The sequence below is a fragment of the Puntigrus tetrazona genome, chromosome 12 (genome assembly GCF_018831695.1).
Source record: "Puntigrus tetrazona isolate hp1 chromosome 12, ASM1883169v1, whole genome shotgun sequence".
NCBI classification, from domain to species: domain Eukaryota; kingdom Metazoa; phylum Chordata; class Actinopteri; order Cypriniformes; family Cyprinidae; genus Puntigrus; species Puntigrus tetrazona.
Genome location: NC_056710.1, coordinates 16019271 through 16041659, shown reverse-complemented (window position 1 = coordinate 16041659; position 22389 = coordinate 16019271). Strand labels below are relative to the sequence as shown.

Sequence of the window (22389 nt, the reverse complement as noted above, 5' to 3'; positions counted from 1 at the left end):
AGCACATAATGAAAATATCTATCTGTTTTTCTGAAATGTACCACCTTTAAGACTGTTAATGTTTTCACTTTTTGTGAATGTGAGGATGAAATATTAATCTTTATTATTACAATAACATAAGTTATTGGAGTGTTTATTTAATATAGTACATTTTAACAATAATAACTATATATATATATATATATATATATATATATATATATATATATATATATATATATATATATATATATATATATATATATATATATATATATATATATGTGTGTGTATTATAATGTCGATATTCAGTGTTTTTCTACATTAACTCAATGACAAATGTTATCTTTAATAATAACTTAATCTTAAAGTAATCGGCACGATGTGCATGCTAATGAATGCTGTTGTTTGAGATTAACTTTATTAATCAATCTGCGCATTATGAAATTAATTAGATTTTTTGTTTTAAATCACTCGACAGACCCGTTTAAAACAGCCTAAACTATGCGTGGTCATGCAACGTCAGCTTAATAAAATTTATATTCATGAGTGAAGCTTTCGTTAGTTAGTAAAGAGGGAACGGCCAGTGTCTAGAAACCAGCTGGTGAAACGAAACTGAAAGTGTGGCGAATGCTATAAGAAGCGGAGCTGAGGGGAACTGAATAGTTCGGTTTGATGACAAGAGCGATGACTACACAGCGAGTGTGACTCTCCAAAACATGTATGCGTCGTCTTTTTACAATGTCTAGGATCAATTCAGGTAAGTCATTATGTATTTTGTGGTTAAAAGGCTTTTGTTGCAAACGAGGTTTATGAATGCGCTAACGTAGGCTACTTTTTCTAATGTGTTTCTTTTGAATTCTATATTGCACTCAAATGTGCGCTAGTTTGACTGTGTTTGTATGCTTTTTTAGATGTATCTTTTCGGGAAATTGTATTATTTTTGGTAAAGGAAGTTGTTTTTGATGAGCAGAAATTCTCATTAAGTTTTGAGCTAAAGAAAACAATAAAACCTTGTTATGAATTTGAGAAGATATGTCGCTGCAGTCGTCGAGGCAATGCAATATTATGTGATCTTATGAAAAGCGTCTGTAACCGTTGTATAATAACAGTATTTAAACCGCAGTTTTCGCTATAAAGCCATAATAATAACAACGGGTAAAATCATCGATGGCTTCCATGCTGTGGTTTCTGTAAAGCAGACTATGTATGGCATATGATAAAAAAAAAAAGTACAGTATTGAGTACTGCAACTACAACACTAAGTCCCTCACTTTTGATTCATTGTAAGTCAATCGTTATCTTTTGCAACAAGCAGGAAGCTACAAGCTGTGAGAGGATAGATAATGACAAGGAAGAGAAAGAGTGGAGAGAAAGGAAAGGCGGGTGCACAGAAGAAGGCGGCCCAAAAACGAGATGGTTCATCCAGAACACGTTCACAGAGCCAAACGAAAGGCAAGCCTAGTCACCAAAGCCCAGGCAGATCCAGATCCAGAGGTCATGGAGGACACAGCACGGCTACTGAACTGCCGAGTAAGGATGCTCAGACTCAAACGAGCCCAAGTCGGCTGAAAAACAGCAAGACTCAGACAGAGGCTATTAGTCAAGCAACACAGCAGACACAAACAGAGCTCAATGGAAACACAGAGACCACAGTGTCACAGCCAAAAGAACTCATTCCTGAAGATGTTAAGATGGAGGTGGATACCAAAGGAAATGAAAGTGATGGAGAAAAGGGTGAAAGTGTTGAGAGGAAGAAAAGAAAAGTGGTTGAATTAAGGGAACCTACAGAGGACACAAAAGAAAGGACCAAACTATCAGATGGTTACAGAGAACAACAAGTGGAGATGGAGATAAGAGGAGATGGACATAAGGTGAAAAATGTAGACACAAAGGAAAAACATTTAGGAGGAGATTCACAGAAAGACCAAGTCAAGTCAGGAACAGAAGAAACAAAATCATACGCAGCAGCTGCTGCAGCAGCAGGAAAGACTTACGAATCTAAAGAGAAGAGAAATCAGACAGCAGTGAATCAGGACAGCACAATGGAAAGCAAAAGTGTTCAGAGGTTCGTAGCCTTGTGTTTATGTCAGATGTTTCTCCTGTGATGTATAACTTCTGATACATGCTTTTTTCTATCCATCTATCTATCTATCTATCTATCTATACATACATACACACACACACACACACACACATATATATATATATATATATATATATATATATATATATTATTTGTTTGTTTGTTTTAGAAAACCTTCACCCATGAGGCATCCAGCTGAATCAGGAATGTTCACCTTCTACATTTATGCTGTTCTGGACAAAAGATTCCAATTTAACTACCTGTATGATTCCCTGCTTGTTCTCTGTCAAATGAATCAATGTATTAAACTCGAAATGAAAAACTTTAGGTAAGTTTCTCGTTAATTTCAATTTTTATGTCATTTCCTATATACAGTATACACAGTTGTGCATAGCATAGCCTGTCAGATGCAATATGCATGAGAGCATGTAATTAATGTTAAGTCATGAGATCGTTTTGTTGATCGTTTGGTAAAAGGTAAGAATACAACCAATACAAAAAAAAAAATCACAATTTTTTTTTTTAAATTTGTAACACAAATTTTTAAACAACACTAAAATAATGGCTTATGTGATTTTAAAAAAAATTGAATTTACATTATGTTTAAATGTAAATATTTCTGGAATTATTTCTGTAAATATTTTCTGGGTATATTATGTATTTATGTATGGTATTTTATTGTCATGTTTTTTTGTTACTCAGGGGCCTACGCCAGGATGGATATTTTATTGAAGCAACATTTTCAGTTCCTGAAAGCACTGTGAGGGGTTGCACAATAAAATATACGTATGCAGTGCATCAGAAACAAAAACAGATTATGGAAATAGCAGTGAGATATGTTGATATCCCGGCTGACAAAACTGTGAAAGGTACCAAAATCTGAAAACTGTTTTTTGATTTCCTGTAGATGGTGTGATAATGCCTGATCTTGATGTTGCGCTTTTCAGAACTTCACCTTTATGAAGGCTATATAAGCTGTTCAAAACCAGGATCTGTTCAAGATTGGTTGAAGAGTTGGTTTCAGTCCGAAAAAAAATACATTTGCAAAGGCTGGGAGACATCTGCTAATGTGTTCCTGGCCAGTGTTTTTCAGAAATGGCAGCCATCTAACCTTGAGAATAACAAGACATTTGTACAACAACTAAATGATTACAAAAAAGGTTTTCAGTCACCTCGGGTGCAATTCCCTGCAGATCTCGCTCCATTTCCAATAAACGTACGTTTGAGAATTTTAATGCTTTATTGCCATTAATAAAACAGCAGAGTAAATTGATTGTAATTGGGTTTATCTTTGTTTTAGGTTTCAGATCTAATTTCTGCTAAACTGAGTATGATTATTAAAGAAGATTCAAAAGGAAAAAAAACTGAGAGCTCAACTGGGATCAAATCATTGGCAGTGGCCCTCTCAGTTTTCAAGGTGTGCCAGGGCTGTGATGTGGATCTCAGCAGAAAGGACTGGGGCAAACTCTGCCAAGTAATCTCAGAAAGGACTGCTTCTTTAGGAGAAATGCAAACAACCCTAACAGCTATACCTTATATTAACTTGTGAGTAAGGTTTATTTGACAAATCTATGGTTTTAAAGAATTTGATTTTATTTGGTTTACCCTAATACAAAGTATAAAGTAACGGCTTTTCTACAGAATAGTTGTTATTGCTTACAGATTTAATGCTAAAAGACACTACAATAATTATCACAATTTTGGTGTCTTTGCAGCACTGTGATGGGACTGATGAATCTATGTGCAAAGAAGTTGGTCTCAGAAGTGGTGTTACTTGTTCCTGTCCTTCAGTTATTGAGAAAACCAAAGTCAGATCCAGGCTCAGTTAAGAATGAGCAGAGTTGGGCAGGGCTTGAAGACATACAGTACCAATTTTTTAGAAAAGGAATAAGAGATTTCCCTGAAAAAAGGAGGTCTGTCTGAATACTTTTAGAGGAACACTTTTATTATCCAAATTTCATGATGAAATGAGCATGAGAGGTACATGATACATGTGTTTCCAAATTTGCAGGATGATCCTTCAGCTGATCAAAAATCACTCCTCAATGACCAAAAATAATCCTTACTTGTTTAAAAGCTGGCTTTCAATGGTGGCTTTTGAGGACATTTCTGAATTTGCTGAGCTGACAGGAAATATTCCTGAATTCTTAATTCAGAGCCTGATGTACAGAATGAAGGAGACTGAAGATAACAAGGATTTCAACCGTACAGACAGAAACCTAGAGGTATTTGATTAAAGGCACATCTTGTAACTTGCTCCACAGGTTTTTCATTTGGTACAGAGAGAACTTTTTCATACCAAGAAATGTTTGCTTTTTAAATTGCAGGCAACTGAAAAGGTTCTGAACCTTTTGTTGAAGAGTGTTGAGGAGGACAGAGAACGGTGTGCAAGTTTATTAAATGTGGTATTTATTAAACGCAGTAAGCCTGTTCTTAAAACTTGCAGGTGTTAATACAGAATTTCTTTAATTGCAGAATCACAGAGTTATGTGTCCTAATCCTTTGCAAAGATATTTACAAGAGTGTTTGCAAAATCGTTCGACTTGTACCACAATACAGAGTCACAGTGCTTTCATTCAAACTCCTACTTAAAACGGCTGAAATTCTTCATGATCGTTTTTTAAAGGTACTGTATCATTGAGATCTTCCTGACAGTAATTTTAAGGGAGGTATTGTGTCTGTGTAAGCAAATAATTTTATTTTTCAGGGTGGAGAAGAAATGAAACAAAAGCAAAATCAGCTCTTGTCCATGCTTAAGGAAATTCAAATGGATTTCAGTAAATGGAGAGATGGGCTGCTACACAATCCTCTGATAAAGGAGTCTAAAATTGCTTACCCTAAAGAAATACAGGTGTAGTAATCAGTATAACCAATCAACTTAAAGGTTTTGCTCAACTTTAAGAATGTAAAACTTCTTTAGACATTGTTCTTCAAATTCTACCAAGAGATCAATTTATGTGTTTTAGATTCTTTATCAGCCATGTCTTTGTACTGTGCACTGGATCTTTAAAATAAGTATGATTGGTTTTGTTAATTCTTCTTTGTAGTTGTGGAATGATTTGTATGGGATTGAGTGTTCAATACCAAACGTCTCTGAAAGCTGGAAGAGTTTATTAAACCAAGACCTGAAACGGAGACTGTCCCAAGTAAGATATAAACTTTATTTTACGAGTGTGTCTTTTGAAAATTGTACGTAATGTATGCCATCATCCTCCTCTTGTTTTTCAGGTCTCTGACACTGACAAGATTGTTGCATGCTGTTTGGAGATGTCAGCAAACGCCATCAATAATAGTCATGCAAATCTTCAGTCTTGTTTCAAAGAGATCTGTCAGGCTGCTGTTAAGAACCTATGTAAGGTAATGTCAACTTTTCATGCTGAGAGAATTCTAAATTATATTTTTGCTGTATTGTTGTACTGTATGTGTCACAAAAATGAATTGGAGTATTTGTAAGTACTTGTATCTAGTTATGGTGCCTTTTTGTATAAGTTTTTTTTTCTTGCAGTCAAATAATGAAGGAGACCTTTTACACCATCTTTTTACCAAGTCCATTTCATGGCCTGTTGTGTCCTCCATTGTTGTGGAGTCAGCAGCACGCTTTGGAGATAATCTTGAAGGTCGTCTACTGGACCCACAGTCAGCAATCAACTTTCTCTTGTCTCAAGGTACAGTGACCAGGTCTTATAAGTTTCATGGTTCTAATATAATCTGATAACAAAGTGAATAGTCAGAAAAATAACAATTTCACACAGTTTAAGAATCATTCATGTATAATACCTTAGGGGCAGCAGTTGTTCTTTATCATTGTGGATTATGTTTGCATTTTACAGACAAATGGAACCAGTGGAAATTAGAAAGTGAAGCCAGTAGTTTAATAGCAGATTCTCTGTCATTCTTGGGTTTTCTGACTCAGACCCTTTGTCAAGGAAGTATACCCCTGGGCCACCTTAAGACCATTCTCAAGTCTAAAAGTCAGTTTCAGAAGCTTTACAGCCAGTGTAAGTGAGATGCATGTAGTATCATTATAACTTATAACTTATAGAAAACACATTATGCACAAGCTTTTTCATCATTTTGTTCATTTTAACAATAGATAAGAAGAACAACAAAGAAGAGAATATCTCAGTCGATGTGTCTAAGCTACTCATTCAAAGAGAAAATGACTTGAATGCCTTTGAACAACAGAAAGAGTTTATGACCAACCTTATTAATATGCTGGGGAAGATTACGGATGTTGTGGATGGTAAGGAAGTTACCTTAAGACAGGGGTTTTCATGTTTTGATACCAAGGGCCCCCAAATATGATGAACCTCTTGTGTTATTTATATATATAAATTATATATATATATATATATATATATATATATATATATATATATATATATATATATATATATATATATAATATTATATGTTATTTATATATATATATATATAAATTGTAAGTAAAATGTCTATAAATATGTTTACACTAATTACATTAAACTAAATCTTTTTTTAAACATCTTTTGTGAAGTTCTCTGAAGATTTAGCTAAAATTATTTTAAAAATGTCATAATTTTGCTTTAGTACCAGAGGTTTCTTCTCTTGAAAACATGATCAAAACCAACCTACAGATGGTAACTCTGGACAAACTGGTGGAGGTGCAGACATATTTCTCCAAAGAGGATCTTGAAAAAAAAGCCACAAGGCGAGTGTTATTCTACAGTGTTGATCCCCAAGTCCTAGAAATGGCACAGGAGATGCATGAAGTAAAGACCAGTGACCTTCTTCTGTCTATATGGCTAGAAAAGGCAACCGAATATTTTATGCCTGGTCCTCAGCTTTTGTCACTAGACCTTACAGATGTCCATGACAGAATCTGGAAACCTTGTCTCACTAACTTCCTCAACCTTGGTCTACGGATTGCAGTTGGAGCAACTTCTTTTAAAGAGATTGACCAAGCTTTGAAATGGTGTGGGGACAGGGGTGAAGGAGATCGTTTAAGGAAAGAACTTACTTTGATGGCCACTATGTTGAAAACACGGCAGTTTTTAAATGTAAACTGGCCAGAGGATCGGCTCAATCAGATTCAGGAATACAGACGCCTTTACCATGCTGCAGAATCTGCTGAGGTCATACTGAAAATCAAAGATAAATTGGAATTACAAGGAGACTTCAGCCATATTCATTGCCTGATTCAAGTGGTAATAAACCAATCATTATTGTGATTGCATAATATTTAGCATGTATGTATGTTTGTTTAGGTTTGTGAACATTTTATTCTTTAATACATAGAGAGATGACTCATTCAAACAAAACACTCTGGGTTCGCTAAGTGAGGACCTCATCAGAGCCAGGAAACAACTGGCAGATGTCAAACACCAGCACACAGCCTGTCTGAAGGCATTTTTGGAAAGTGATACTTTGATTAAATGGGTCAAAACGCAAATTAAAAGTAAGAGTTTTTGGGGGGGATTTATCTGTTTTATAGTGTTGTAAACTATGTGGAAAAAATCTTTATATTTAATATGTTTCATCTAGGTTTAAGAGACTTGAAAACCTTTATGGAACTGGCCTCAATTTCAGCTGGGGAGAATGATGTAGACATTGATAGGCTAGCCAGTTTCGAGACTGTCGTGATGGGCTTTGGTCCTTTGCTTTACTTACTACCAAAACATGCAGGATTTAAAGAGTTTATTGACTGTGCAAAGCAAGTATGGGACCTTCTTGACAAAGATGAGAAACTTGTGGATAAATTGGTAAGTTTCTCCAAACAACTAATACAACAATTTCAATTATTCTGTAAACTTCCATTTAAAAGGTGTAGAATTATGCATCTTTTTAATACAATTTAAAACTTTAGATTTAAATTTTGTATACAGGTAGACTCCAGGCGGTGGTTAGATTGGCTGAAAGGTTTAAGGGAGACTCATGGCTCTGTTGAACAGTCGTCTTTATCCTTGGCCTCAGATATCAACACTGGGGGCGTGTATCATATTGGCTGGCCTGAAGATTTCAATGGGAAAGTGAGTAGATGCTAGTATAAAAATGTTCACTTTTTTAAGCATTTTCACAAAATTCTTTCTTTAAATCAGTTAAAATATTCCATTAAGCAAATATGCTATGCAATAGGTAAGTTTGTTAACATCTGTTTAGTAAAAGAACAGTGTCTTGTTGTGATATGTTTGTAGACAGGTTTGGACAATGTCTTTTACGTGAAGGTGACGAAGAATGAACAAGCATACAATGAGAAGACATTCAATCTTAATGAACTCTTAGAGCTACAGAATAAGCTTATGCTTATGTCTTCTAAAGGGGAGAATGGAATGGAGCAAGTCAACAAGTTTACTCAAGTGGGTCTACAATTGTTTACCAGCTTTTTGCAAGAAATATTAAAGGGGTCATATGATGTTGCTAAAAAGAACATTATTTTGTGTATTTGGTGTAGTGCAATGTGTTTATTCGGTTTAAGTTTCAAAAAGCAACATTTTCCACGTACTGTACATTATTGTTTCTCCTCTAAGCCCCGTCTTCTGAAACGGGGTCGATTTGTACAAAGCTCACCGTTTTAAAAAAAAGTGAGGTGTGCTCTGATTGGCCAGTTGTCCAGTGCTTTGTGATTGGTCGAATATCTCAAGGGTGACGATTGCCACGTGCCAGTGCTTTTGCACCAAAACAGTAAAACACATTACAAACAAGGCATTTGTTTCATCCAGTGGAGATATAATTGTCTTCCGTATATTGAACAAACTCTAATATTTGTGTTGGACTGTTCTTGAACAGTGTTGTAAAGACAACTGATTCCTAGTTGTGTCCTCTTATGGAATCACAACAAAAGTAATTTCATTTTCACAACGACACACCGTGTCCAGACCACTACAGTTAGAATAATAATAGAAAACATTTGGGCATTGTTATGAAAACACGTCACCACTTTGTGATGTCTTTGTGATGTTTTATTAACAATATCTCTTTGGTTTTGATACTTGCAACTTTAGGGATCTTATCTATGCACTGACACTCCAAAGAGAAAGGAAAATTTGACATTCCATCATACGACCAATTTAACTACTGATGTCTGAAAAAATTAAAGTTCCAATAAAATTAAATCTGCATCAGTTTATTCAAATAAATGGGCATTCGATTTGTGGAGTCTTATCTCTGTTTTCATTTTGTAGGTTTTTGAAGGAGTCCAGAGGATGGGCCGCATTCTTCTTCAGTTGCGCACATCGGGCAATATGCTCTTCCGAAACTGGGAGGCACAGATAAAATGCAACCACCAAGATCAACCCTGCGTTCAAGTTAGCTTTACCCTGTTGAGCAAGTGTATTGCATATCATGGGGAGGTTGAAGAGGAGCTTCAAAAACTCTGTCGCTCTTTGGAGAACTTTCATAAAGATTGGCATAACCAAGTAACAAAGACACGCTCTCAGTACTATGCACTGAATCATTACACCTCAGAGCAAATAGTTTTTCTTTGCGAATGGATCAACAGTTTTGGCATCAATAGGAAGTCTGTGCCACAACAAATGTGGCATCTTTTGACTCCTATTAAACCAGATTGTAACTTAAATGACATAAGAGAGGCCTTTGAAAAAGCAATAGAGACAGAATCTATGATACAAGACGACATGGCAAAGGAATCAGAACAAAACTGTGATTTTGACCTGCCTTTGAGCTTCAGTTTACTAGATGTTGGTACTGAATGCTTAGAGGACTTGTGGCAGCAATTTAAAGAGAACATGTCCAGGTTCCTTACCCACCATGTGGATCTCGAAACACTTGGAAGATTCCTCTCCAGTCTGGCTGACATGAATCAAATGCACATCAAACGCAAGATACCTCCTATTTTACAAGAGGGAAGGCCAAACCTTGTCCAGTGCCCTGTTGAAGAACTGATTAGCACAACTCTATCTTTTTACACAGAGAGTCCAGAGCATCCTCTTCCAACAACCGATGAGGTATTAATGTGCCAGGAGGAGACAACGGAAGAGGAGGTGGAGATTTTCCTCCGCCGATGTCTAGGATCCCAAGGCACTGCAAGCAATCATAAGAAAATATACACATTGGTCAATCCAGGTTCATTGACTTATGATGTGAGTGTGACACTGGTGGAATGCTTTGAAACACTAGAAAGGAGTGCTGGGCCTCATTACCGTCTAGTGATGCTCTGTCCTGTAAACCAGGATAAATATGTTCCTTCCTTCTTTAGCAACTATAAAGTTCAAGCAGGTCTGAGTTTATCTACAGAAAGAATTAGAAACTATCTTCATCATCACTTTCGCATCCCATTTAAGCTTGTTCCCTACTCAGAAGCCTATCCAGGACAACTCTCGGTCTGGATGATTTCATCCAAACGTCCAGCTGTTGGTATGTTTTGATTTTTAGATATCTAAGTCCCTTTAATTGTTTAATGCATTTTCTTGACTTAATGTGCATAATTTAGAAGTGCATGTTATTGTAAAAAAGAAAGTGTTTTTTTAAACTTATGAATACCTCTTATTTTCAAATCTCTTTCCTCTATGTGTCCTAAAATGTCATTAAATATGTGTTGTGGAAGTAAAATAGGTGTTTCATGTTGCTAATTGGAGTATGGTAAAATGATTTTTACTATTTACCAATTTGCCCTTAACAAACATTATGATGATATTCTTTTCTTTTTCTCTATAATTTTTTCCTATTATTGGTACAGGAAAATCACTATATGTCAAGCGTCTATTTGAGCAGTTCAGAAAAGAGTTTTCAACAGCCACATGTGTTACAATCAGACTCACTGAGCCCTGCGTTGACATGGATGGATTTGTCCAAACCCTGTCTGAAAGACTGGCTCCACTGAAAGAGCAGGACCCTGTGTTGTTGCACATTGATATTGCAGCAGTATGTTTTATGAAAATAGTTATAGACCATAACATGCATTATATACAGTACTAACTGTGGGTCACTTATAGTTTGTCTGACCATATTTCTTTTTATGTCAGTTACGTCATGGCTCCGAGGAATTCCTATTCAAATTGCTCATTCTAGGATGTCTTAGTGACAGAAAAGGAACTATATGGAGGAGGAATGCAGCTCATTTGGTGACAGTTGAAGCACTTCAACAAGTTCAAAAAAGTCAAACACAGATGGAGGTGCAAACCAACTTTTTCCATTTTGGTAACTTTTTGTTCTTTGAGCTACAGGCATTAACCTGCTTTTTTTTTTTTACAGACAACCAATGGGTTTTTGCATGCACTTCCTACTATCTTCTGCAGACCTCCTAAAGATGTCAAAGCTTTGGAGATCAAAAGAAAAAAAGGGGGGTACACATTCTTAGATCCACTAATGGATAATGAAGAGTTTAAAAGTGAGGCCATTCAGAGACCCTACCAATACTTGAAAAGATTCAACAGGAGTATGAACTTGGATCGTTTCAAGTATCAAGCTCAGTCTGTAGAAGGTGATCCAGTTGACTGTCTCCATCATCTTTTATCAAACTACGGCCTGACAGACCCTTCCTGGGCAGAATTAAAGCACTTTACCTGGTTTCTTAACCTGCAGCTTAAAGACTGTGAGAATTCTTTGTTTTGTGATCCAGACTTCCTTGCTGACAATTTAAGTGGCTTCAAGGACTTTATTGTAAAATTCATGATTCACATGGCTCGAGACTTTGCCTCTCCATCTGTTGACATCTCTGATGAGAGCCCCACCTTTTTGTCTGAGAATGAGGATGAGGAAGAGATCCTTGCTAAACTATTTAATCGAAAACGATGGGAGAACGAACCACACCCATACATCTTTTTCAATGCAGACCATTTCACCATGTCTTTCTTAGGATTCCATGTCAAGAAAAGTGGGACAATTCTTAATGCAGTTGACCCAAGAAGTGGCAAAATGTTAATGGGAAATGTGATGACACAAGAGCTCTTTTCAGACATTGAGCGACAAAGAATTAACCTTTCTGAGAACTTTGATGACCTGTCCAGAGAAGACAAGATTAAAAAAATTTCCCTTGTCGTTGGTGCCAAAAAAGGCTGGGAAAAAGGAAAATTTGATCCAGACCCTACGTATGAACTCACTGCTGACAACGTCATGAAGATGTTAGCTATTCATATGAGATTCAGATGTGAGATTCCAGTAATCATCATGGGAGAAACTGGCTGTGGGAAGACACGGCTTATACGCTTTCTCTGTGATCTGCAACGTGAAGGCAGAGATGTTGAAAACATGAAATTAGTCAAAGTTCATGGAGGTACTACTTCTGAGGTAATCTATAGGAAGGTGCGGGAAGCAGAAGAACTTGCTCAAAACAATCGTAAAAAATATAAACTTGACACAGTTTTGTTTTTTGATGAAGCCAACACAACCGACGCAATATTTGCCATTAAAGAAGTGCTATGTGACAAAACTGTACAAGGGTACCCTTTGAAGAAAAATTCTGGTCTGAAAATAATTGCTGCTTGCAATCCATACAGAAGACACACACCCAGAATGATTGAGCGATTGGAGCGTGCTGGGCTAGGATACAGAGTAAAAGCTGAAGAAACAGAGGATCGCCTTGGTAAAATTCCCATGAGACAGCTTGTATACCGTGTGCACCCTTTACCACCAAGCATGGTCCCCCTGGTATGGGATTTTGGACAATTAAGTGATTCCACTGAGTTCTCTTATATCTGTCAAATTGTGCAGAAACAAATAAGAGATCATGGATTGCCTTGTGCATGCCATGATGTGATAACAAAAGTGTTGGCTACCTCACAAAGATACATGCGCTGCCAAGCAGATGAATGCAGCTTTGTAAGTCTCAGGGATGTGGAGAGATCAATGTGTGTCCTAGTTTGGTTTTACAACCACAGAATTGATCTTTTTCCAGGTTGCCACAGAACTGAAATTGAGCTGATGACCTTGAAGTGCTTGGTGCTTGCAATAGGCGTTTGCTATTACCCATCACTTGAAAACAAAGAAACATACCTAGCGACTATGAGCAATTGCTTTCCTTGTCCCTTCAACTCCAAAGAGTCACTGGAGCAGGAGATAACTTCATGCCAAGACTTTCTTCTTGAGAAAATCCAAACAAGAGATACAATTGCCAAAAATCTGGCACTGAAAGAAAATGTCTTCCTCATGGTGGTCTGCATTGAGTTGAGAATTCCACTCTTTCTCGTTGGTAAGCCAGGGAGCTCAAAATCTCTTGCTAAGACTGTTGTAGCAGATGCAATGCAGCGCCAGGCCTCTCACTGTGACTTATTTAAGAAATTTAAGGAAGTTCATATGGTGTCTTTTCAATGCAGCCCTCACTCAAGCCCTGAAGGAATCATTGGAACCTTTCGGAACTGTGCCCGTTTCCAAAAGGACAAGAACTTAGATGAGTATGTGTCAGTAGTTGTTCTAGATGAAATAGGACTTGCAGAGGACTCTCCTAAGATGCCACTGAAGACATTGCATCCTCTTTTAGAGGATGGATGCATAGACAGTGATAACCCACAGCCACATATGAAAGTTGGGTTTGTTGGCATCTCAAACTGGGCTCTTGATCCAGCAAAAATGAACAGAGGTATTTTTGTGTCTCGTTGGGATCCAAGCGAGAAAGACTTAGTAGAGACAGCTGAAGGAATCTGCTCATCCTCTCATAACATTCTTCTCAAAATCAAGCACCTCTTCCCAAAGTTAGCAAAAGGCTATCTAGACATCTGTAAAAGTGACAGTGAACAGTTCTTTGGACTCCGAGATTATTATAGCTTGGTGAAAATGATTTTTGCAACAGTCAACAGTTTAGATCAAGAGCCATCTGACAATGAGTTGGCAGAGGCTGTGTTGAGAAACTTCAGTGGACAAAAGGATGATTTTGATCCTCTTGTTTGCTATCAGGATATCTTTCAGAACACTGAGGTCCAAAGGCCAAGTACACTGAAAATGATTGAACAAAATCTTGAACGCAACAGTGACAAAGAGTGCCGATACCTTCTTTTGCTGACAACTAACAATGCTGCTTTGTACATTACCCAACAGCACATTTTCTCCAAGGACACCAATATATGCCCTGAAATTGTCTTTGGATCAGGATTTCCTAAAGACCAGGAGTATGCCCAGATATGTCGCAATGTGAGTAGAATAAAGGCATGCATGGAGACAGGTCGAACTGTCATCCTGTTAAATCTCCTCAATTTGTATGAGAGCCTGTATGATGCCTTGAATCAATACTATGTCTGCTTCAGTGGACAGAATTATGTTGACTTGGGACTTGGTTCACATAGAGTAAAGTGTCGAGTTCACAAAGACTTCAGACTGGTTGTGGTGGAGGACCAGGAAAAAGTCTACAAAAAGTTTCCTGTTCCACTTAAAAACAGACTGGAGAAGCACAAAGTTGATAGGAGTACAGATTTAACTCCCTGGCAGCACAGAGTTCTAGAAAAACTCAAACAGTGGGCAGAAGACTTCACAAAAGTTCATCAATCCACTGAAGCAAAATTCAGCTTATCAGATTCCTTTGTTGGGTTCCATGGTGATGCTTGTGCCAGTGCACTTCTGCAGGCTTTAGAGAAAATAAAAAAACAGGACTGCGATAAAGCTGCTCAAAACAATGAACTCCACTGCATTCTGAAGTGTGGTAATGAAATCAGTGAACCAAGTAAAGAGGGCTCTAATAATAAGGTGGCCAAGAATGTATATATGAAGGAAGAGGAAAGTGAGGCTCATCACATTGATGAAGATGAAGATATGACAGAGTCTCAAGACAAAATGAACAAATTCCTTGATGAGGAGGAGGTGGAAATGGAAGGAGAAGGTGCCTCAATGGAAGTTGACAACAAGATACAGGATGCAGAAGTTTATGAAGGCACAGAAACTCTTGGAGATGCTTCAGAACTTGTGAAAATAGATGATGAAAATCCTGTTAACAGTGATGCAAGAGACAAAACCATAGAAGAGGAAAAGCAAGTCTATGAAACTGCCAAAAGCCTTCTCTTGAATTGTGCCTCACCAGACTCAGTACTTAGATTAAAGTATTCAGAATTTGGAAATCAAGAGAAAGACAAAATTCAGAGAATGTATTTTCATCAGCAAAGCCATCAGTCTCTCAGAGACCTATTAGACAGCCATCTGAACAAAAATGATCAAGATAAGAACAGATTCTTGGAGGTAATACTTTTGCAAAAGTTTGATTTTGTTTAATGTCTTATACCTACTAGGTAAGTTTACCTTGCAGAATATTTTTTTTTGCAACCAGATAACCACATTCTCCAATCTTCTGACTGGTGCTGATGTGAGAAATCTTGCCCCAGCTTTGGGCTTGTCCACTGAAAGGTTTCTTCTGCTCTCTTTACACCAATTTGACACAGAAGCTTCTTTTTGCAACAAGATAAGGTAATGTTTATAGTATTATAGACTTTATTCAGTACCTTGCACAACAATTTCTAAAATGGTGTATTTCTTCTCCAAAGGTCCTTCCTGAGAGAATCTGGACTTTCTCTGCACATTCTTTTGGTTCAAATGGACATGGAAGAGTCTTTGTGCAAAAACGAACTAATTGCTTCAGCAAAGTAGGATGCTGTTTAAATCAGATTTAAATGTATTAGTAACCCATATAATAGGAGCCAGAGGCTTCATCTAATGACATTTTCTGTCACTCCTCTTACATTAGGTACTGTACCATGAATGAAATCTTGTCATTAAAGTCAGATGAGTGCAACTTCTACACTGTGTTTATCACAAAGCTCTCCCGAATTGGGGAGCATTGTAGAACAAGTGGCAACAAGTACATTGGCTTTCAAGGAGGTAAGTGTATTTATTTCAGCAGGTAAACCTTCAGTGATGTGTTTAGATATTGTCAAATAACATTCTTATCACGTGTCTTTTTTACTAAAGGAGTTTGGCTATCTGCACATATTGATGACCTCAGAGATTCTGGTGACATGAGCTTAAACCTTAAGGCTTTTTGTGGAATACCTATAAGTAAACTCATCTCCCATAAAGTTGATTCAGGTACGTAAGGTACCAACAATTACATCCTGCCAGCAACATTTAAACAATACTCTAAAAGAATACCAATACCAGAAAGCCATATTTAGAGTTAATCCCTAAAACACCCTAACGACACCCTGTATGGCTGAGCTAAACTTTGCACAAGCAGGCACAACTCAAGTTTTCCTCAAAAAGAATTCTACCTGTGTGTGTGTGTGTTTATATATTTATTTATATATACAGATGTCAACAAATCAGAGGAAATTTATATAGGTCGACCAGAAAGTGAGAAGGTAAACTGCTTTAAGCTTGCAATAGATTGGATTAAACATAAAATGCTTTTCTGACTTAAATTTCTTGTCTTGTTTCCAGCCAAAATATCCAGAAATCCTTAAAAAAATTGTTTTCTAGACAAAAATTATTGTCTTGTTTTTAAAAAGTTTTGCTTAGAACAAACAAAATAATCTGCCAGTGGGGTAAACAAAATAATCTTGTTTTCTGTTTGAAATAAGATTATTTTGCTTGTTTCAAGCAAAAAATGCTTCTTGATTTAAAATATTTTGGCTGAAAACAAGTAAAAAAAATTTTTTGCAGTGTATATATCAGAGATGACAAATTTCATAGCTTCTGACAGACATGCTGTGTTTAATTGTTTGACAGGAAGTTTCAGTGCATCTACACAGTTTATCTTTATTGAGATCCTGCACCCAAAAAGCTGTCTCATTGCTGAGAGATACAGGCAAAAAAACCTCCAGGAGTATGGAGCGCATGAACATATTGCTTGGCCTTCTGGGAGGTGACCCTGGGCGGATAGGAGGTTAGCTGCTTTTATCCATTGTTAAGCCACTGGACTCTACATGTCAATTACTACTGAAAATAGAAACTGTGATAAATTATAATATTAATTCACAATTTGTTATAATCTTAATTCACAAATGTTCATATGTATTTTCAGTACGGTTCCAAGAAGTGTTGCTTAGGAGGCTGATGTTTGCACTGATGCGGAAGGAGGAACTGATTCCTAATGCAGAAGACTGGGTTTATAGACTAGCAAAAAACCGTGAAGCTCTGCATGAAGGTGGAACACTTCGGTACTGCAGTACTGTAATCTATCTATCTATCTATCTATCTATCTATCTATCTATCTATCTATCTATCTATCTATCTATCTATCTATCTATCAGATGTTTTAAAACAGCCCAAATTTCATCCCTACGTAAAGCTGTCAGCCTGGTATTATCAAATAGCAGCATTAAATAAATGAAAATTCCAATATTGAAGTAGATGATCAGACTCTATCAAACTCAGATTATATATAACTAACAAGCTAGTAAAAGATTTTTGCATTTGTGTTCAGGCACACTTTGTGGCGCAGTCTACAGGATGTTTTGACTCCAGTGTTTGCCCGAGTTTTAGAAGTGTTAGACAGGGACTGCAACTTCTACCTACTGTATGGAGAAGGGCTCAGTGAGGGTCTGGCCCAGTTCTGGCTGGATATCTTTGAAGATCAACAGCTCCTTGACCTAACTGTCTCACAAAATGCAAGGTATTTTTTGTAAAATCTACAGTAGGAAACCTACTCATGACTGAATGAGGTTTTAAAATATCTACTGATGAGGTGGATCTTTTTCTTTTAGCGCTCCAGATCAGGAGATTAATGTGCAGTGTCACCTGTTTATTGGAGAAGCAGAACAGCGTTGTGTTGCTCCTTTTAGCTGGCTGATAAAAACATACTGCCAGAATTTGTGGGAGGAATCAGAGTTTGTGCGAGGTAAGGTCTTTTGTTTTATGTCTTACTCTACCATTTAGCTAACCAGATGCTACATTTAAAACATCTTATACATAAAACATCTGCAACTACTCCCTGTTTTTACATTTTCTCTTAGCCACTGAACAAGACATCAAAAAGAGGATTCAGCAGTTCATTAGTGCTGTATCAGGCAGTGGACTCGGCAGCTATATTCAGAAACTCTCAGAGGGAGAAAAAGTCGAGTTGGGTCAGCGCTACTTGACCGATTATATTCTTATGTCATTCAAAATTCACTCTGAAGAAGAGCTTGAGGTGAGATACATAGGTTGTATTAGTCAGGTAACATTTGTTTTCACAGTCCCATGTTTCATGTTCTAATGTGTCCATGTGTGTGTTTGATTTTTCTTTTAGGTCTTTAGTAGTGCAATGCTGGGTTGTGTGTATGCTCTGCAGATGGAGATGTCTGTAACTCCTGAGCTCTCTCCATCCTGGATCATTGTAGCAGCTCAAATCTACAGCCCACGTCTGGACACATTATCCCATGCCCTTCAGGTCAACCCTCAGCTGGTCCGCATCATCCAACAAGAAAGATTAAAGAGAGAAAGCCATGATATGGTGAGGGGCAGTAGTGCATGAATTTGAAATGAAGTTGATTCAGATTCATAATGGGTGCTTTAGTCTGTTTATCAGCAAAATGATTTAGTTAGACATGCTGGTAATTTAGATTCCATTGCTGTTATGTAGCAAAATGTCTGTATGTGTGAAAGGGGCTAATATTTAGATCTTGTTGCTCTATTTTATTACAGGACATTCTAGCTGTTGGTATCTGTGTTGAAGAAACAAAGCTCCTACCTGTAACTTCGATTGCTGAATGCCAGACCTTCTTGCAAAAAATTGAGCTACTTCAGCCGTGTTTGGGGAGAGTGCTTAGTACTGACTACAGCACCCTCTGCAGCCCTGGCTGTCTCAAACACCTGCACGCTATTAGGTGAGCTATGAAAAATATTGCCGATTAAAAAAACAGTACAATTTAAAAACATGATTTGGTTTTTAAAAAGATATTATTTCTTACAGAAGGTCTTTTGTTTTAATTCTGTAGGTCAGTGTGGCAGGGGATGCTGCTAGTGGCTGCTTTCATTGAAAAGGTGGTTGTTAGGATGAAAGTAGGAGATGACCGGATAAAAGCACTGACTCTAAAACACTGCAGTCAGTTACATGGGGTGAGTCTAGACTCTGCTTTGTTTATTACCTTTGTAGGAGACATTGGTATACTGAAGTCGCTTGTAGCCCCCTCACCCCAAAAGTCTTTAAAAAGCATATAAACTGCTTATAATTCCTCTCTCATAGCTAATGGAAGGGTTTCCTGATTTGAAGAGCAAAGAAAATCTTCAGCAAATCATCCGCATACTTAATGATTACCATGACAAATCCATCAGCAGAGAACTGCGGTACACTTGAATTAAGCTATATATTATGTGACATGATTGATTTAATTTAAAGCCATGTGACAATAAACCCATTACTTATTTTTTTGTATACTTTTTCCTTCTCAGATATGGTGTGAAGTGCTCTGTCTGTCGATCAGATCTGTCAGAGCCCGCAGTGCTTCCTTGTGAGCATGTATTTTGTCTGTCCTGTTTGAAAAGATCAACGGAGAGAGGAGGAGCAAACTTCTGTCCCATGTGCAGGGAACCTCTGTCGAACAACTACCGGCCCACTGTTTCCACAGCTATAAAGTGAGTTTAATTCTTTGCTCTTGGTAAGCTCTGAATGGGCATACAAGGCACATTTAGCCTCTTTATGTTGTTGATTTGTTGTGAAATGTCTAAATTTTACCTGTTACAGCTTAGCCCTGAAGCAGCATAAAGAAATAAGAACATGCTGTAATGCCTTTTTCCTGGAGGTGGTTTCTCGTTTCTGTCTGACTGATGATCAAGAACCCCCAGAGGACCTGGTGGAGCTGCTTTTCTCCCTCCTCATTTTGGCACAAGGTAGGTGGATTTCCTTATAATATTTCATTGTGAAATCAATTTTCTGTACGCTTCTGCACTTCTGTTCACAATAAACAAAAACTAGAGCTTTCAAACTTTAAAACGGAAGTGAATTTTGATTAAAATTCATATAAATGGTTCATGCATTTTGTATTAAAGCATATTTCAAGTTATCAAGTTTGTATTTAATTGTCTGTATACATTACAGGAGATGTTTATAAGACCAGAGAACTCACTCCCTTCTTGGAATGTGTTGACCAAAGCCCTGTGGTGCGCTCTGTGCTGCCAAAACTACTTCTGCAAAACAGGTGCTCTAATACAGACCAAACATACAAATCTTAACACATCCGGGGATATGTGACCTTTTGTTTATGACATTAAGTAATGCAGTATTGTCTTCATATAGAGAGTTGTTTCTTCCACAGTCCACAGAGTCTTGTTTAAGGCCTATTGGCACTACACTGACAGACACCAACTAATATTGCTGAATCTGTGTATTTGCCATTTGAACATGTTCAATCACCCTATGTCAGGTCATGCAAGTGATATATTCTGGTGTTTGTCAATGCTGATTGGTGCAATGTGAATTAGCCTTTACTCTTGTCAAGAACATTTTACAATAAGATAATCTCTCCAGCTTCAAACAGGTGAAGAAGCATATACAAAAGTACTTAGAAAACCTGGAGAACAATCTTCTGGACCAGGAGGACAGAACTGAACTCTACCGCCTCTTTGTTAACTGTTTCCAGGTGTGTTATAATCACGCATCCCAAGTGCTTTGTGCATCATGTATTCACTTATCAGTGGTGCTTGATATGGCAAGTTTCACTTGTACTATATTTTGAGCTTAACACAGTTTGTACCCCGAACTTGAATGATTCATCAAGTGTGATAATTCTTATGATTTTTGTCTGGTTTGTCAACAAAATTGGTAAAAAAAAATCCTATGGGCCCAAAGCAAATTGCTTGTACCTGTAAGCAAGCACTTGGAAACACCATCTTAAGCTTAGCAGCCATCTTAAGTATCTTAGCAATGTGTCTTTCAGACACATTATTTAAAATCTGTGTGTTTGTTTCTAAAAGCAGGTTTGTTGTTTATTTAGGATTCCCTGTATGGTTCTGGATTACATGGAGATCACAGACATTTGAAGGAGAAATCGAACTTCCTTAGCCGACTGGCTCGTAAACAGACACCTTCCAGAAACAATGATCCAGCAGAGTTTCTACTGTCTATGGGTCACCTCAGAATATGTCTGGACTCTGCTGCCAAGATCATGTCTCGGGCTATCAACAAAAGATCTGGTACGAGGGGCTTCTGCTCTGACCAGTTCATGGCAATGCAATTTTGCAGTGCTAAATTGAATAATAGGCCTTTTTTTCAATAACATTTATTGTGCAAACTGTGTTTTGGGTCTTTCAGATAATTTTGAGGAAGCTGAGCTAAAGCTTTTAGAGCAGGTGAAGGCTGTGTTTGAATACAGTAATAATGACTGGTACAGGGTTTACCTGCTTCGAGCGCTCAACAGGCATGCTGGCATGAACTGTCTGCAAGCACTGATCGGCAGCACGGATTTTGAATGGATCTTCCCTGCAGAGATACTACGGCTTCATGTACGGATGTTCAGATGATGTTGTATAAGGTTTTCCTAGGGTGTTTTTTTTTATTGTAGAGATATACTGTATAACAAAATTGAGTTAATAAGACATATAATAAAATAGCAGCTCTATGATAATTGTTTTTCTCTTCTGTAGAGGTTGATTCCTGCAGAGGTGGATCGTTTCTTGTGTTGTGATCAGACATACCGCATTCTTAGAGATGGAGTGGGAGAAGCAATGCAGGAAGGCACAACAAATGGACTCAAAGAAGCATTAAGAGTGAGAGTCTACATTTGTATTAAATAAACGACACACACGCAAAACATTATTTTGTGAGCTAAGGTCTAATGGTTAATAGTGTGATTTTATTTGTATTATTCCTGCGATGATAAAGCATCATTACATCTTGTTACTGTTACATTTTATTGTTCATTCGCGTTTTTCTTTTTTCTTTTAGGGAATCGGTGTTTCAGGGCCAGTAAAAAACGTCCTGCTGACTCTGGCTGTGTTCAGGCAGGTCACCTGTCGCTTCATGTCACCTGAAAAAGCTGTATTGCCTCAAGCAAAGGTAAGTGTTGGTCAGGTTGCATGATTTTATTAATCACTAGTGAGGATTCAGAATTCAACTAGAATCCACGTAGGCCTATATTTGTATTAAGTGTTATTGTGATGTTCATCAGAGCTTCATTTAGTCTGCGAGGATAACGTGTTTGAGCATAAATGCCTTATTTTTTTAAGAGATTTAGAAACATTAGGCAAAACACTGGCAGACCTAAACATTTCCCTCCCTGTCAACAGGAGATCAGGTTCTTGGAGGAGTTTATTAGAGAGAACATCACAGGACATGCCAGACAGTTCTGCACTGCTCTCTTATCCAATGAGATTGGAGGTCCAGGGTCTTACCTGAGTCTCAGAGCAGATGTACCTGCTAAACGTCATCCTGTGCTGGAGCTCCTGGTGCATGCGAGCGCAGTGTTTTACAGTGGAAACAGGTTGCTGAGTCCCCTCTACAATATTGCCTCTCACCCTCAGAACATGGCAGTAAGGGTTCTTCTTGAATAATATGAATT

The 22389-nt window shown here is 37.5% G+C and overlaps 1 protein-coding gene across 3 annotated transcripts in view; it reads left to right on the top strand.

The window, feature by feature from the left end:
* The first annotated feature begins 589 nt into the window (after positions 1–589).
* The window catches only part of rnf213b (ring finger protein 213b), a 28397-nt gene continuing 6597 nt past the window's right edge, over positions 590–22389 (top strand). For 2 of the 3 annotated variants that reach the window (XM_043253464.1, XM_043253462.1), the window contains exons 1-48: positions 590–739; positions 1298–2047; positions 2235–2393; positions 2768–2934; positions 3013–3281; positions 3366–3610; positions 3781–3978; positions 4077–4290; positions 4393–4448; positions 4541–4691; positions 4773–4916; positions 5113–5211; positions 5294–5422; positions 5571–5730; positions 5896–6063; positions 6159–6308; positions 6635–7251; positions 7343–7502; positions 7589–7806; positions 7930–8073; positions 8239–8400; positions 9226–10417; positions 10740–10924; positions 11026–11175; positions 11255–15160; positions 15249–15385; positions 15463–15561; positions 15663–15796; positions 15887–16003; positions 16226–16275; positions 16643–16799; positions 16938–17073; positions 17340–17528; positions 17620–17753; positions 17869–18044; positions 18144–18347; positions 18539–18720; positions 18832–18952; positions 19080–19180; positions 19286–19468; positions 19578–19723; positions 19932–20031; positions 20361–20472; positions 20827–21025; positions 21144–21334; positions 21476–21598; positions 21777–21887; positions 22118–22360. In XM_043253464.1, coding sequence (XP_043109399.1) covers positions 1326–2047; positions 2235–2393; positions 2768–2934; positions 3013–3281; positions 3366–3610; positions 3781–3978; positions 4077–4290; positions 4393–4448; positions 4541–4691; positions 4773–4916; positions 5113–5211; positions 5294–5422; positions 5571–5730; positions 5896–6063; positions 6159–6308; positions 6635–7251; positions 7343–7502; positions 7589–7806; positions 7930–8073; positions 8239–8400; positions 9226–10417; positions 10740–10924; positions 11026–11175; positions 11255–15160; positions 15249–15385; positions 15463–15561; positions 15663–15796; positions 15887–16003; positions 16226–16275; positions 16643–16799; positions 16938–17073; positions 17340–17528; positions 17620–17753; positions 17869–18044; positions 18144–18347; positions 18539–18720; positions 18832–18952; positions 19080–19180; positions 19286–19468; positions 19578–19723; positions 19932–20031; positions 20361–20472; positions 20827–21025; positions 21144–21334; positions 21476–21598; positions 21777–21887; positions 22118–22360 — 13110 coding nt within the window. In that variant the 5' untranslated portion in view covers positions 590–739; positions 1298–1325. Of the gene's footprint in view, positions 740–1294; positions 2048–2234; positions 2394–2767; positions 2935–3012; positions 3282–3365; positions 3611–3780; positions 3979–4076; positions 4291–4392; positions 4449–4540; positions 4692–4772; positions 4917–5112; positions 5212–5293; positions 5423–5570; positions 5731–5895; positions 6064–6158; positions 6309–6634; positions 7252–7342; positions 7503–7588; positions 7807–7929; positions 8074–8238; positions 8401–9225; positions 10418–10739; positions 10925–11025; positions 11176–11254; positions 15161–15248; positions 15386–15462; positions 15562–15662; positions 15797–15886; positions 16004–16225; positions 16276–16642; positions 16800–16937; positions 17074–17339; positions 17529–17619; positions 17754–17868; positions 18045–18143; positions 18348–18538; positions 18721–18831; positions 18953–19079; positions 19181–19285; positions 19469–19577; positions 19724–19931; positions 20032–20360; positions 20473–20826; positions 21026–21143; positions 21335–21475; positions 21599–21776; positions 21888–22117; positions 22361–22389 lie in introns of all 3 variants that reach the window. The other variant, XM_043253463.1, reaches the window with a different exon arrangement.